The sequence below is a fragment of the Megalops cyprinoides genome, chromosome 8 (genome assembly GCF_013368585.1).
Source record: "Megalops cyprinoides isolate fMegCyp1 chromosome 8, fMegCyp1.pri, whole genome shotgun sequence".
Classification (NCBI taxonomy): Eukaryota; Metazoa; Chordata; class Actinopteri; order Elopiformes; family Megalopidae; genus Megalops; species Megalops cyprinoides.
In genome coordinates, this window is record NC_050590.1 from 36,223,747 (window position 1) to 36,240,359 (window position 16,613).

The 16,613-nt window shown below is 40.0% G+C and overlaps 2 protein-coding genes across 3 annotated transcripts; one reads left to right on the top strand and one right to left on the bottom strand.

Moving 5' to 3' along the window:
* Positions 1 to 1,426: 1,426 nt before the first annotated feature.
* Positions 1,427 to 4,296, bottom strand: LOC118781608 (nicotinamide riboside kinase 2-like). The gene is made up of 8 exons (XM_036534607.1): positions 4,065 to 4,296; positions 3,569 to 3,659; positions 3,071 to 3,119; positions 2,693 to 2,879; positions 2,507 to 2,578; positions 2,215 to 2,321; positions 1,998 to 2,092; positions 1,427 to 1,684 (listed from the first exon to the last, which is right to left on the bottom strand). Exons 1-7 carry the CDS (start codon positions 4,088 to 4,090, stop codon positions 2,007 to 2,009), a joined length of 618 nt encoding a protein of 205 aa, XP_036390500.1. The 5' UTR covers positions 4,091 to 4,296; the 3' UTR covers positions 1,427 to 1,684; positions 1,998 to 2,006.
* Positions 4,297 to 9,741: 5,445 nt separating this feature from the next.
* Positions 9,742 to 15,884, top strand: LOC118782144 (CDC42 small effector protein 2-like). Of its 2 annotated transcripts, none has more exons than XM_036535417.1 (5): positions 9,742 to 9,811; positions 12,895 to 13,037; positions 13,971 to 14,072; positions 14,655 to 14,754; positions 15,279 to 15,884. In XM_036535417.1, exons 2-4 carry the CDS (start codon positions 12,984 to 12,986, stop codon positions 14,727 to 14,729), a joined length of 231 nt encoding a protein of 76 aa, XP_036391310.1. In that variant the 5' UTR covers positions 9,742 to 9,811; positions 12,895 to 12,983; the 3' UTR covers positions 14,730 to 14,754; positions 15,279 to 15,884. The 2 variants fall into 2 exon arrangements, with proteins under 2 accessions (XP_036391310.1, XP_036391309.1); XM_036535416.1 differs by having other exon boundaries at positions 9,747 to 9,811; positions 12,771 to 13,037.
* The last annotated feature ends 729 nt before the right edge of the window (positions 15,885 to 16,613 follow it).

The window sequence follows — 16,613 nt, forward strand, 5'->3', positions numbered from 1 at the left end:
TTATTGCTCAACAGTCAAGCAGTTATGGTCAAGCATATGCCTTTCTTGTCTTGGAATCCCCATTGTAAAATTGTGTTCACAACAGCAAAGTTTTTTTGAATTTGGTAAACATGACCCATTTCTGCTCAGCACAGGTTAGGTAACAAAGTACACTCAGTACCCAAACTCTTCTTTTATCTTTAGCTGGAAGTGTTCTTGTACGTCTTTAGACCGCCCCCTGGGTCACGAGGTGAAGTCTCGTGAGTGTGTACATGGATGAATGCATGTTATCTCACCACACCAACTGTTGCCTGGGAGACAGATAAACTCTAAAAACTTCCCTTGAACCCATGTGCTAAGGCTACCTTGAAGTGTTATGACTTAATAGAAGTGACCCAAAAGGTAAAATTAGTTTCTGGGCCACTGGCCTCTACCCAATTTAAGTGACAGGATGGGGAATGTGTGCAAGAACATCAAACCTAAATACCGTAAAACTTCCAATAAACACAGAGGTGTTTATTTGCTGTAATTACTTAACTTTACCAGCGTTTATTGGAGACTCGGCGATAAGAGACCCGCGTTTATTTCACCTAAAGCCCTCAGGCTTCTGCAAGTTATTGGTAGCTGAACTGACCAGGAAAATTCACCATGTAGCCCGAGTCTCCCAAGTAGCCTACTTAAACATTATACAGTGGTTTTTGGTAGCAACTCAAACAGGAATCACTAATAAAGTTAACCATTGTCATTGCAACCTATGATGGGAGAGCACAGTCTGTAAGAATAGTAGTATCACTGTGAATTTAGGCTACCATGATCCGAAAGACAGCTTGTTTTGTTTATGTTTAATCTAATTCGTGAACAGATGAACACGCATAAGGCAAATTGAATTCACTAAAACAACCTCATTTAGCCTAATGTAAAAAATTATTTGTGTTATTTTTTTAGCCACAAAAAGTAGGACTACTGTAAGTATTTTAACCCACTGCCCTTTTGTTTTATAGTCACGAAAAACAAATATAAATTTTCCCCGGCGTTTATTTGACTGAAAGGGTTGTGCATAATGGCGATTACAAGAGGCCTGTGTTTATTGGAGACTTGGCTATTATTGGAAGTTTTATGGTATACATTATATAAATAAACACTGTTCCTGGCTGCAGTTTTTTATAGTCTCTATCAATGTTACAACATTGAACACAAGGGCCCCAGAATTAAATTTAGTCCAATTCATGATCCAGTTCAGTAACCCAAGATTGAAATGGAATTATCAGAGACATATCCAGTACCCACAGACCCATGGTGCAAATTGTGGGAACATGTATGAATCCAGGGTACGACAGAAGCGAGTCTTATTCTGAAGTGGATAACCCCCTGCCACTGAAGAACCCCCTTACTTTCTAGTATGGATAGCAAAACTCAATCTGCCAAAAAAAGAAGAGAACACCAAATATACTGCAGGAGGGTCACTTTATTGACAGGTTTTCAGCTAGATGCACTTAATTTGTCCACAAGTGTTGGCAGGTGACAAAGCAACAAACTTCCAATAAATAGATATAAAATGCAAGCCGGCATATAATGCCAATGAATACATCATTTACAACAAGTTTTAGCTGATCATTTGTATTCAATAAAATGAGCTGCCACTTTAACAAAGGCAAGGTGGTGTTTTCCTGCATATATCCTCCATAATGTTTGCAGATTGTATGACCTGGAAAACAAACAGAATTTGGGGTTATGGACATATTCATGTTTGGTACAGCCAATTAAGGATCACAGAGGGCAAGCAATGTGGCAAGCAACTGTTGACAGACAGCTTGGGACAGCCCGTAAAATCATGAGACCCACTACGCAGTTCCTCACATGCTTTTACTGCCAGAGTATATTTTAGACAGGATTTCAGGATTCTAATTAACAGAACAGAAATAAAAACCCATCCCCAGGAGACCAATTACAATATAATAGTGATTCTGCTTCCCATGGACTTGTGTTCCAGGCACACAGAACGTGGCTGTGTCAATTACCTTTGTTTACTAGAGCAGTTGCTGTATCTTGTTCTGCACATCTCCATAGACCTCATTATAAAGTTGCTCCTTTGACTTAGTTCCATCTAGCTGCACTGTAAGAGAGTGAGGTTTCATTAACACAAAGGTTTGACCTGAGATACGAACAAGCACAAATACACATGCATTAAACCAAGTGTTTGACCTATGCTGAGAAAGCACACCCCCAAAAGCTTACCTACGTCAACTCCACTGGCCTCCATGATGTTCTTATGTTTGACATACATGGGCCAGACATGCCCTTCAAACAAGCCAGGTGGGTCTGGCACTGTGTAGTTCCTTGAGCTGCAAGCCACCACACAGACACAGGTCTTCTGTTAAATCTTAACACTTTCCACAGATCAGACAGCAGTGAACATCCCTCGTATCTTTATGTTCTATTATATAATATGCATCGCAATATAAACACAACTATGGTCATTTTTACATCTACAGACCCCAAAAAGTGCCTCTAGTATCTTAATACTTACCACCTCCTCTTTTTGCATTCTTTGTATGGAATGGAAATAAAGTAACGCTGGTTAAATACGTCGATCAAAGGTCTAAAAAGAAAAGAGTTTGGAAAATTTAGTGCAAAATTCCTACACTATATTACAGACTTGTTAAAGCACGTACACATGTAATGATCTAGGAGAGTGTTGTCAGAACTGACTCACCCATAGGTGTAAAGCAGGAAGCCTTCCACGATGAGGATATGAACACCTTCGTCTTTGTGGTCAGACCCTGGGATTATCTCCGCATCCAAAGTGTTGTTCACACCGTGCGACCGCTCGAACTTCACTGGGTTCTCCAGCCAAGCGTAGATGGTACTCATCATGGCGTCCATGTCCAGTGCCGTAATCACTAAATGGAGGGGGGAAGTGGTATTGGAGGGGGGGGGGGGGGGGGGGCAAAAATGATAGACGAGAATTCGAATAGGGCACAATCCGTTGTACAAAAATTGTACAATCCGGCGTTTTACTCAAGCATGGAGAACACATTAAACAAGGCGCCTACAAACACATACACACCCCTTTAAAAATTCCCCAGCTTACCATCGTACTGCTTAAAGCCATCTTCACCAACTTCAATCTGATCTTGTGTCTGAAACATACGTGGATGAGACATAGTCTACAACGCATGTGCCGTAAGGGAGTTTTAGCTCAAACACGGGACGTTCCGTTATTTCAGTGTGCTTGGAATCATTACTGGCGCATAAAAAATGTTGTGCATAAGACTACATTCTAGACAAACACAACTGTAGCTACAGACGTTACAGTTATCTACATGTCTGACATTATGCTGCTAAACAGCACCACTTGTCTAACAATGCGTTTCAAATGTGTCATGTTAAAATTTAAACTTTATAACCATTTATAGCTGCAAAAATAATATTCTTACGTTTTGTCCAAGGTCATCCAAAGAGTATCAATGTCTAGCCAGCTATACTGTCCTAGCCACGCCTCACGTGTCGCTTTTGTGGTCGGCGATTTTATACTTCGCTAACCAGGAAACTAAGCCACGAGCCAGCTACAATAAACTTTCGTCCTCACCTTGAAAAAGTCATCCTGGTGAACCACACAGCAGTTGGGTAAATTCTTGATCAATCTGTTCGTGAGGGTTGTTTTACCCCCATTTGTTACCCTTCGGAGAGAAGAGAAGTAATATTAAATTTTAAATTATACCTAAGAATTTACTTAAGAAAACACACCATAACTACACAGGCAGGCACTACATATCAGGCAACATCTCCAAAGATAGCGAGCCAGCACCCTTCTCTTGTTAGGTACAAACCATCAGTAACAAGCTTACTGAATGCGTGGACTATAACATACAAGAACATGTATCATGAAATTGGCACATGCATTTGCGTTTATGGTGAGCTAGCTAAGGCAAATATGACTTGCTCATAAAAACAAAGCTAGCGATCCATGGGTGCTCTGCCGTAGCTACCACCCGACTCCACGTGCAGAGAGCGGCCTGCATCAGTGAGCGAGGCTGCTTCCTGATGCAATAGGTTCAGCAACAGCGAATTTCAGATCCACTCACCCGCCAATACCAATGATGTACTTCATCTTTTACAAAGACAGAGAAGAAACTCCAGTCGATTAACTCGCAACGGACAGGTCACTTTAGGAGCGTAATGATCAGACGGAAGAAAGCTTAAAAGAGAAGGTTACAGGAAACGTCAACTACTCGATTCCTCCATGGCGATGATGGTCGTGAAAGTCGGACGATGTCACCCTGCTGCGGTCTTCCAACAAGAGAGACTCGTACTGCCGGTCACACTTCTCCACATACTCTTTGGTTGCCCCTGATTGGGTATTTAAACTGTGGAGGGTATGGACGCAAAACAAGTCCATCCAATCGGAGCGCTGATAAAATGACAGCCTTCTTTTTCTTGCTCTTGTCCCTCCCTCGAAAGCCAAGTGCTTATCATGACGTTAACGAAACAGCTACCTACAAGGTTGCATATTTCTACACAAATTCATATATTTCTATACGCTGGCGTTTTTTTATAACCGTTTGATATTAAGAAAAGCATAACATATCTAATTTCACATTATATTTCTACAATTTGTCTTACATTCTGTATGACACTTAGCACTCAGGTGCAGCTGCTATACCATCCTGTAGCTTTCTCCACTAGAGGGATGGGGACATCCTGGGAAAACCAGGTTGCTGCTGGCTGTGCTGTCTGTGGGTTAGTGGTAGACACTCTTCTGGGCTAAGTATTTCCAATTACCCAGTTCAAATGATGGAAACCGGACTGTGCCATAGGCACAATCTTTTAGATCAGACATCAAATAGAGGTCCTGACTCAATGTTGTCTTTGAAGGTTCCATGCCACTTACTGAAAGAGTGGGGGTGTTAGGCAAAGTGTCCTGGTCATAATCCAAAACTTGCTCTTGAAATCTGGCTACATTTTCAACACTCTTCAGTTCACTGGCTATGTAATTCCTTGCATTCTCTACCCATCTTGACTCCCCAAGTCATCACTGTGTGTGTTAGTCCACTAGCATTGTGGTTTTACATGTTATCAGACCACAGTGAGATCATTTGCCCTTTTATGTTAATATGAGCAATATATGAAATAATGCCCCACTACAGATTTTGAAACATTCCATGACTGCTGAGGTCATTACTCTTTTTTTTTTACTACCCATCACTACATCTTCTTTATTTACCACTCCATGTAAAAATTTATTTCATTAGGTGCCATTATTGCCTCCAGCACCACTAGAACTATGGAGAGAATGGTTGATATGAAATCCGTTTTCTCATTTACAGAAATCTACTTCTTAATAACATTATCATAATATATATTACACATGAATATAAATTAACAAGAACCTTGGTGTCGTGACCTCTTGCAGCAAACCATTTCTAGCAGGCTTCATCATGAATGTTTTGTTCACCACTAACATGTGTGCAAGACCTAGTAAAGTGTATTAGTCATCTCTTACAAGTTGTTACATATTTTATCAATGTGATATTTTAGCATTTGATTGCATGGTATCATTGTGCCTGAAGACAGGAGAGGAACTTCAAACCAACATTACCATGTAATCAAGTCCCTACCATGTAATTGCTTGCAAACTGGTCTCACTGACCAGTGGTTAAATTCTAGCAAGAGGTAAAATGGTACACTGGTTTTCAATGGTTCATGTTACTTTGAGTAATCTAATTGTCCCAACTGGGCATTCTTAACATTTATTCTATGTCTAATGTGTTTGCTGTTACAATGGAAGCTTGTGCTACAGTTTACCTGTGCTTAGATTTTTGGGGACATTGCTTAATAGATTAGAATCTGACGCTGGTTGTTTACTGTTGTTATTTGACTGTATGACTATGAATAGCTGTAAATAATTTTGGTTATAAATCTGCATCACAAAACCCTTCTTGTTCTGTCATTTTTCAAGATTGTTGGTTTCATTGTGTGTGCTGATGAAACAGATATTAAGACACAATTCTCTCAGCTTAACTTCAAAAGTATACCTGCAAATGAGTCATAAAGCAATTTTTTTACTATATTGCCAAATAAGCATGCCATTGTTTGGAATTCTCTTCATTTGCTGTGTCCATCCCTTGAAGCATCAGATTGTAGTGTCATCTGGTGGTCAAGACAAGCACATTTTTTTCCATTTGGTAGCCTGAACATCAATGATGATGCAACACCTGCTAGGCCGACTGCCCCAGCAAGTAACACCCTAATCTGTCAGCATGTTCATCAACAAAAAAAAGAAAATTATTTGCATGCCTTATTCATCTTAAGTGAGCTAGACTGATTTTATATATTAGATTCAATGTGGAAAGAAGGCTTTTACTATAAAATTCTTCAAAGTGCTGTAGGGGGGGTATGGTCTATGACCTAATAAAATTAATAAATGTCAATGACAATCAGCAAACTGAGACAAGGATGCATTTTGAGTATGATTTCGTTCAATGTTTATGTCAGGTGGTGGCTTGGGCAGCCCAGGAGTTGCATGTGGGCATGGCACAGCGATCGTTGAATGATGGAATAACAAGCAAGTTATGCCAGGCACCTGCGAGCTGGGCATGTAGGGGAGCTTCACAGCCTTTTAAAAGGCAGCAGGTTGGGGTGGTAATGGGGTCAGCTGCCTAGAGAAAACCAGCAGGAGTGTGTGGGGAAGTGCTCTGCCTTGGCGTGCTGTGTACTAAGTTGCTTTTTGGGTTTTTTCCTTTTGTTGTATTAGTTTCTTTGGGTTTTTTTTTTCTCTTTTTCAGTCGCATGCTTTTGTGTTTGTGCGGGACTTCACAGGGCAGAACTTCGCCGGAGCAGAGAGCCAGAGAGGAGGAAGGTGGTCGACCTCAGACCCGCCACGGAGAAGCAGCTGCCCAGCTGGTCAACTGGTGCAATTAGCAGGAGCGACAGCATTGCTTATTGTAAGGAATGTGTTGCATTCAGTCCTGCACGAGGTGCGCGCGTGTGTGTGTCCGCGTGCGCAAAACCTGGGGTGGCTACGCTGGGCTTCTCAGTTTCCTCTTCGCGTCCACGGGAGTTGCAGGGGCGGCGAGAGATCAGATCTGGGAAGCAGCGTAATCCCACCCAGCAGCATGACTATGTGGAGCCTGGCATCTGGACAGTCAAGGAACTCTGTTTTATTGGGGACACGAGGGTGTTCTTGGGGATTTTTTTTTTTTGGTATTTTGTGTTGATCTTAAGATTTTATTATTGACGTTGCTTCTTGGGGGAGAGGCGATTAACAGAAACGCCTGTTATGTAATAAGTGTGTGAGTGCTCCCTGTGGCAGCCTGTGACCCCCCCACCTGGTCAGCCCCTGATTCACCAGCTCACCCTGGCCAGAGGGAGGTGCCAACTGCAGCTTGTGAGGGGAATTTGCAGTGTTTGCTTTCTGCCAGAGTGTGAGGGGACCACTGTGTGCTATGTGTGCACTTATCTGTGGGGGGTGCTAAATGTTAAAAACAAAAATGAGCTTCCAAAAAGCCCAGATTTCCAGACAGCAGACTCACTTTTTCACTCTGTTTGATCTGGCCATCTTTCTCACAAACACTACACATTTTCTTATGACTACCTGTGAATCAATGTCTCAGGAAACTTTGACCTGACAGTGAATATACTTATACTTAAAAAGCTCTGCTGGCTTTTTCTTTATCACAAAAATATAAAATAAATATTGTGTAAATATTGTGTAAAATATTTGATAGTGCCACCCTGTTTATTGCTTAATATGGAAGTGAAGAATGGGGTCTACTCAGTCAGCACAACTACACTGGATGGGACAAGCATCCAACAGAAGCCCTGAGCATTACTTAACATCCAAATAAAGTCAGAAACAAATATATGCAGGGGAGAATTAGGCAGATTTCCAGAAGTTATATATGTAAAAAGGCACTTAAATTCTGGATGCATGTTAAATCAATTCACCAAAATGCACTGCAATTTCAAGCCCTTCAAACCCTAAAATTAGGCCCCTTAGCCACTTACTAACCATGCAGCACTTAACATTCACCAGTTGCCGACCAGCACTACTTTACAATCACAGATTAGAACTAGAAAAGTGCGTTTCCTGAAGAAAATGCAGAGTGTGATTGCAACCCGGCAGCGAAAACATGTTAACATATATGAGATGATCACTAGGATGTGGCTAAGTGGTTGCTAGGGTGTTGCTCGGTGGTTGCTAGGTGGTTGCTAAGATGTTGCTAAGTGGTTTCTAGGTTGTTGCTAGATAGTTGCTAGGCTGTTGCTAGGTGGTTCCCAGGGCGTTACTAGGTGGTTGCTAGGCTGTTGCTAGATGGTTACTAAGGTATATGATTTGGTTGCTAGGGCGTTGTCGGGTGGTTGCTAGGGTGTTGCTAAGTTGTTGCTAGGGGGTTGCTAGATGGTTACTAAGGTATATGATTTGGTTGTTAGGGCGTTGTTGGGTGGTTGCCAGAGTGTTGCTAAGTGGTTGCTAGGTGGTTGCTAGGGTAAACAATATGGTTGCTAGGGACACACCCACCTTTGGTAAGTGTTGGGTCACACGACCCAAAGCAGCAAATCAGGTCCCGTGGTTATTGGTCAAATGGTGACCGAGTGGTAAGGCTTTGAGTATGTCAGTATGGGTTTGAGTCAGTATGGATTTCAATGACAGTTGGGTGATTTGACCTGAGGCAGTGTATGTGGTAATGAGGCTATTGGGCCAAAGGTGACTGAGCGGTAAGAATTTGAAAAATGAACTGAAGTCAATGGGAGGATGGAGGGATGAATAAACGAGTAAAAGACGAGTGCGGGTCAGTATGAATTTCAGTGAGTGTTGGATGGCATGACCTGAGCTGGCAAATGAGGGACGTTTGCTGACGGCTTACGTGTGACCGTGTGATAGGGCTTTGAAAAATGAATTGAAGTCAATGGCAGGAAGGAGAGATGAATAAATGAGTAAAAACACTGATGAAAAAAATGACAAAAAGACATGTGCAGATCAAGACAGTCTCGGATGAGTGTTGGGTGATTTGTCCTGAGGCAACATGTGAGGTATGGTGGCTGTGGGGTGAAAAGTGACTGAGCAGGAAGGCCATGAAGTGTGAGGGGGGTGATTTTGGGAATGAATGGGAGTCTATGGGAGAAAAGGGAGGAAAAAACGATAAAAAGCGGGGAACAAGTGCGGGTACGGCTTAGCTGTATACAAGCAACCTGATTGGGGTCAGACTGGATGGGTTACAGTTACAGTTGTTTTGGAGTCGATATCTCAAAAACTGTGGGAGGAGAAGTGGGACAAAATTTGGTGGAATAAGAAGAAGAAAAAGAAAAAGAAAAAGAAGAATAAAACTATCGGATAACAATAGTTGTGCTTGCAAAGCTTTGCAAATAAACAACATTGTAAAACAAACTAAAATTACCCACAACACAAAATAAATTTAATTGCTATGTGATCCTAAAAAGAGATAAAAACTAGATATCTAGTTACTATCAGAGATACAAAGTAGAGAAAATTCCTTATCAAGTACAGGTTCAGTGACTGCAGTCGAGAAAGGCAGGCATAAAAAGAAGGAAGACTGTGTGGTCACTGTACGACAGGTGAGGTTGAGACAGGGATGTACTTTCTCCTTAAATGCGAAGAATACAAAGATATGTTAAACACACCCCATGGTCTATGAATTATGCACGACTAGAGTACATGTTTTTCACCATTGGCACGAATGGCAACTTAACTGTTTTAAATTAAATGTTTTACTTCAAGTCCCAGCTGCCATTGCGCAAGTAGCCAGCCTGGTTGTTGTAGGGATAGTAGTGTCTTTCTGTCAAACATAAATTCGGGGAAGTTGGCGGATAGGTAAGTTTTACCTTGACTAATACCCTGTTGAACAAAGAATTAATATATGTAAAACTCGTCAACGTCATACAGCTTAACACTGAGGACAGTTTTAAAAGGCAGTTACATGTGTTCAGAGTATTAATGTCGATGTGACTGGCGAGTTTAATAGAAAAAAAGCATTAGCGAACATTGCAGGTTGGTCATCGATGTGCTTTCCTGTTTATGTGTAACATTCAGAAGTTTTAGTGCTTTTAGTGAAATTCTTATGTTACTGTACCGAAGCTTGAAATATACTGCTACTGAGAACATTTTGGCTGTAAATTAGATAAATAACTACATCTGCGTAGGCTACGCCACAAAGAGTTGGACTCAACATTGAGAGCTCAAAGAATGTGTCAGTTTCCAGTCTGTGGAAAGTTTTGAGATGTGTTAGTCTTGGATATTCCATTTCGGCCTGTTGTCATTATGTTCTCAGATATAACTAAGCTCCTATTTAATTATCTTGCTTAAATGCATTAGAAACACCAGCGACTGGCTAAAGACTATAGAACTGCTGTCAGCCACACTCCGGTGGATTCCTATAGGCTGCCCGTCACATTTTTGAACACAAACTGAGAAAATGTGAAACAGATCACATACTTCTTATCTGCAGCTAAACTTCGGAAACCAGTGAAGGCAGGTTATATTTAATCTGTAAACGTGCCACACGTCTGGTGGCATATTGTTGGTTCGTGGGAAGTTTTCTCGACTGCATTCGTACCGACAGCATTATATCTGTTTAGCGCCTATTTTTTAATCAGCATTTAAGCTTATTCAGATTCTTAAATCCTTTTATAAACGTGTTAACACTTGAAATTGTATGAATCATCTGCAATAAGTAGGTGTCGGTATGAAAACAGTCTGGAGAACGTAGGCTACTGTACAGCTGGAACCTGTGCTCTTCGCACTGTGCTAGAAACAGCCATGCGTTAAATACATATTTTTTTCAGTGATTCAGCCGTTAAATGTATAACTTTTTACCCAAAAGAATATGCAGAAGAGGCTGTTAGCATGTTTTATAATGTAATCACTGATGTTTTTTAATGCTATTATAATTCATTTTGGATTAAAGGGGTGACATGTCATACCTAATGCTTTTAATATGTGGATAGAAAGGTTGAATTAACATTTTACTGAGAAATACCTTCGTGTCACCACTTTCTGCTGGTGGTGCTTTAATAACGTTTGTAACATTGCTATCCATAAGAGGGAAATGTTAATATCAAATAATACAAACCACATAAAGACAGTGCAGAAACAATCTATGGTTCTTCAGGCCTGCAATTGAAAAGTGTGTTGTGTAAGCATAATAAAAGTGTGTGAGCAGGTTTTGAAGGTGTTTTACAGCACTGGGTGTAGTTTCCCTATCCTCGAAGAGCAGATTTGTTTGCTGTTGTGTTGTGCAAAGCAAACTGAGCACTGGTGGCCTGGGTTTCCTGTTGTGCGGGCGGGCTTGCAGTGTGTTAGAGAAATGAGACTGACTGCTTTCCTCTCTTCAAGCCACAGATCTAACTGCCTGTCATGGTCGCTGTCTGTTGCTGACAAAGAGTCTTAAACACTTATAATGTTTGTTTAAAGTGTCAGATACTCATACTCCCCACTGTCATGACAGCAGTGCTTGTAGGGCAAATTCAATTGTTGTTATGTGCCTGAAAACCATAACTTGTTTAGATATCATGCAGAGAGTGCATTTGTTAAAGGTGGCAAAAAGCATGTTTGGAAATTTAGCTGTCAGTTAGTCTGTGGTCTTTATGTGGGACTTTGCTTTAACGCTTCAGAATAACCTGACTTTGGCTTGCAGTTACCAAATTCTGCCTATTGTTGCCTGTTTGTGGATTTTAAGGACTTTCCAAGGGCTGAAATGCAAAAATGGCCCCTATCTGTGGACTTAAAGTGTTTCGAACTTTTAAAGAATTTTAAATGACATTCTGACTTTTTAGTCAATGTTCGTCTCAGTCGCCATCCTTCGATCCGTCAACCATTGTCATCGTGGTTTTGTCTGACTTTATGCATTATGTGACTACTTAGTGGTTAGATGCATGACTGACAGAAATGTGTACCAGAAACATCCTCCCCTGTCTTGTGAGATAAGCAAATGAGTAAATGTAATTTTTTTCTCACTTCCTTTTTGTTGGAGTTTGTTCATCATCTGTAGAAGTTGTTTATCCTGTAGCAGCAGTGATATGTGGAAGTGTGGCTGAAAATCTAAATCTTACACAATACTGACCAATGCAGACACAGAGGTGGCAAAATCACTTCCATTTATGGTCATTCCTAAACAGGGATCTACACTGCCTGTGTAAGACCTCATTTAGTTGTTGCAGTTGAATTACATTACTAATATGAATCACTACATTTGATTATTAGGAGACTGGATCCAGTATTGAATAATATTAATTCATTAGCTGGTTCACATTTAGTATTGGCGTCACAGTTCAACATGTTGTTAAGGGGAAGTTGCTCTTAATGCATGATCAGTGACAGATTTTTATTCATATTGTGCCATGTGATAATTATTATCCTTACTTTATGTAGTTTATTTGCTTAGCACACTCCATCAACTAGCCAGACTTGCATTTTTACATGTTATCCATTTATTTGGCTGGGTTTTAGAGACTTATTTCAGGTTGGGCTCTTTGCTCATGGGTGATGTGCCAATCCTGGGACTCAAACCTGCAACATTCTTGATTCAATAATTCTTTCATAATTACTCCAAACTGTCATCATTAATAGGCTGAGATTTTCAGCTGACCTTAAATGACCGTGCTGCAGACAGCTTCCTGGTACAGCTAATGTGTTCACGTTTTAGACTGTGAACCTTACTCTGAGGCTTTGTAAAATTTCATCAATATCAGACCATGGAACTGTGTCCCTCCCCATCTACTACAATGTGAACTGGCCAATCTTGTGATTGAAAACTCATGTTTCATGTTTGCAGGAACAGTGCTCCCAGCGGTGCTGTTGATCAGAGCCCACTGGGTAGTTCTGTGTCCAAAGACAACCAAAACTCAGAGGGCGGCCTCCTCTCCCTGGTTCCTCGCCCCCACGTCCCTTGTTTTCAGGTGTACAGGCTTAACAGGAAGACAAGCTGAGGCCCTGAAGCTCTGTACTGCGTGGAGGTGGCGGCATTATCATCCTGTGTAGAGGCAACATGACTGAGTTCTGGATGTGCTTCAGCTGCTGCGTAGCAGAGCAGCCTCAGCCGGTGAGTTCATATACACATGTCAACACACACACACTGCACCTGTCCTTCAGACACTTATTCATTCAGTTTTCATCTGACAATTTGACAGTAATTTACATTCTGCCAGATGGCTGCCATTTTTGGCATTTCGGATAAGCTGCACATGACCTATTGTTATCTTGTACTGTTACGTACAGTAAATGCCTTGCCTAAACTTTACACCTTGTTTACCAATAGTTGATTGGTATCTTTTTTAATACTTTATTGTGTCTTCGTTAGTTATTTGTTTATATACAACACTAAGCTTTACAAAGCCATTTTTTCATACACTTTTTTCATTTACTGTGCTATTAGAGGTGTGACATGTATGCTCTTTAAAGGTTTAAGAAACTGGGCATGAATTAGATTCAAGATTGTCTTCACACTGAATAAGGGTCATGAAATCAACTTGGCCATATGACTTGAATCAGACCTTGTCTAAGTGTTTGTCCATGTTTCTTAGACATGGGCATTATGTGTACTTTCATATTCTTGTGGATATCATAAACATTGATTCACATACACTTGTTTTGTGAAGATTTATTATATGTGCTTGTAGAGTTGGCTGACACTTCGCCCATAAGTAAACAGAAAAGATTAAAGCTTAAAAGAAACAATCATTTGTTTTAAAACTGAAGTAAGAAGAAGAAACCAGAACAAGAAACCAGCCTACACATACTAATAGCAGGGACACAATGAGCCTCTCTCCTGGTCTCCAGCCACACCTGTATTTAATCTGCCTTCAATTAGTGAGGTGTGGTTTATTAGCCAATAAGCTAACAAATTACCAACATGTGCACACAATTAACATTTAGTTTCTAGGGAGAGATGCAGGCTCCCCTTCACAGTGCTTTTCTAAAATATGTGCTTTAAATGTTTTCTTTTTTGGTTGTTTTTCATCCTTTTCAATTGCAGAAGAGGCGACGGCGAATAGACCGTTCTATGATTGGAGAACCTATGAACTTTGTCCACACCACACATGTGGGTTCAGGGGATATGGGGATGGGGTTAGGAGCAGTAAGTAGGCTACTATCTTTTTTCAATGTTGAGCTGCAACTAGCCTGACTCATTATACCCCTTTCCCACTGTAGAGCTAGAACCAGCCTGGCTCATTTTACCCCTTTCCCACTGTAGAGCTGGAAGCAGTCTGGCTCTTTTTATGCCCTTTTGACTGCAGAGCTGGAACCAGGTTGCCTCAGTATACCCCTTTTCCACTATTGAGCTAGAACTTGGCTGGCTCATTATACCATTTTTCAACTTCAGAGCTGGAGCCAGGCTGGTTCATTATAGCCCTTGCCTCTGTAGATGTAGAACTAGACAGGCCCATTATAACTGTTTTCCACTGTAGTGTTGGAAAGTGACATGGTAAGCAAGCCTGTTTCCAGCTCTTGGGGCACACATCACCCATATTTTAATTTACTTGTATTATAATATTGCATAGTACCTGTCTCATGTTTTATGAAATTGTTGAGTGGATGTGTCTTGTATGTTGTATGAAAGCATTGAGCAGTGGGTCTCTCGTATGCTATGTGAAAGAATTTTGCAGTATGTGATCTGTATATTTTGTGAAAAAATTGATCAATATGTTTGCTTTTTAAGGGCAGCTCCCTGCAGGAGCAGATGAAATCTAAAGGTGGTTATGGAAATGGGGTATCTGAAAATGTCCAAGAATGACCAGAAGAGAAGCCCAATACTTTAAGTATGTCCATTCATTTTATTATGACTTTAAGCATAAAAACATAAAAAGAACAAACAAAGAAACCTGAACTGATGCATTGTTGAATATACACACTTTACCTTGGTAATGGTAAAACAGCAAGGCAACAAAAGCTATGTTTCCTTATACTTCTTTAGTTACAGAACAAGCATAGCAATATTGGTGAATACTGCACATTTAGATTACTAACAGTAATTGTTACAGTGACATTTAGTGTATAATAAAAATAAGCTTATCATTGTGTGTCCTTGTTTTAGGGGCAAAGTTTGAATGAAGTGCTAAAGCACCAAAGAGTAATTGTCTTGAAATTAAAAACATACAATCTGTATTAAACTTATAATATATTATACATACTTCTCTAATTGTTGCATTCTTAATACAATATGTCTTTTTCAAGGATTTAGAGTGTTGTTAAATGTTCTGAAATATATGCATAATTTAAACAATGTATTTTTATGCAAGGTCATATGCTGGAATAAACTGGGTTTTTGTTTACCTTTTCCCAGATCCAAAGAAACTGTTGCTGTTCTCTGAAGCCTACAATGCACTGCCACTGGTACTTGACAGAGGCATCTTTCAAATAGCCATTTTTTGAAAGACAAACATAAAATGTGAGGGTGGTGGGGGGAAAGAAATGCCAACACTGAAATTAAATGAACATGTAAATAATTACATTAGTAAAGCACTGCTGTATACTGATTCTTATTCAACATTGCCTATTATAATGCAGCAAAGTGGAGTAAAATGTATAGTATTGAACTGAATGCCTGCTATGATGATTTGAATGCTCATTGTGGTATAGAGCATGTGAAGAAATCCATCCCAGTCAGAATGATAGCTGTTGTACAGGTTTGAATTCTGGGATCTCTGTATTTATGTTGCTTCATCTTTGTGAAATGTTATTATGATATAGTGGCTGGCCCACTTGCAATTTTGAGGCAAATTTTTGTCTGAAGCCTGGTATCTTTTGTAGTTTTCGATGTTAGTCGAATTTTCCACGTACGAGCAATCATTCTTTTGCAGTCTTTTGCAGAATAGCCCCTCTGTATGCTACGGGTTTAATACTTGCTTTCCTTATTTTTTCCCAGTTTTACTTGATTTAGACTTCTTTGTTTTCCCTGTAAATTTGACAGTTATTGAACAAACTGTAATTTTGATTAATGAATTCATTTTGCAGTCACTGGAGTACGAATGCCGTAACTTCATTTTTTTTGTTTTTTTTTTTTGTATCTCTTCCAAGAGGGACTTTTCCCCATGGTTTCTATTCATAATAAAATGAATAACACATGGAGGTCTACACTCAGAATTTTTTTTTTTTTTTTTTTTTTTTTGGTCACAGAACTGTAGAAGTGAATTAGATATTTTATTTGATCCTTAAAATATGTTGCATTATTGGATAGTATTATTCATTTCGACATCTCATTCATTCATAAAGGATGCATGCAAATTACTGAAAATATTTGTCGTACCTTTCCATTGTCACGTCTAAAATTGTAGCCTACGTTTATAGGTTAAATTGACATCTTGCCTCACAAGAACAGTATCTGATTGCTGTTGTGTGCCATGAACAAGGGCGTTCTACACGAGAACATGATATGATTCAACAACGATTAGTCGCTCTAGTTTTAGTGTAGCCTATTAATAACACATTTATAGTTATTCGAACATTTCCGATTTGATTTGGTGCCATGTGGTCATTTTCAGGGAAGATGAATCGCATTTTTAAAAGTGCCTCTGATCATGTGCAGAGATGCATCGTGTTTTTAAGATTCAAATATAGCTCGACGATTTTGAGCATAGCCTAACTGTAGAAACAAATTTTCATTCAGCTTAGCAAAGAA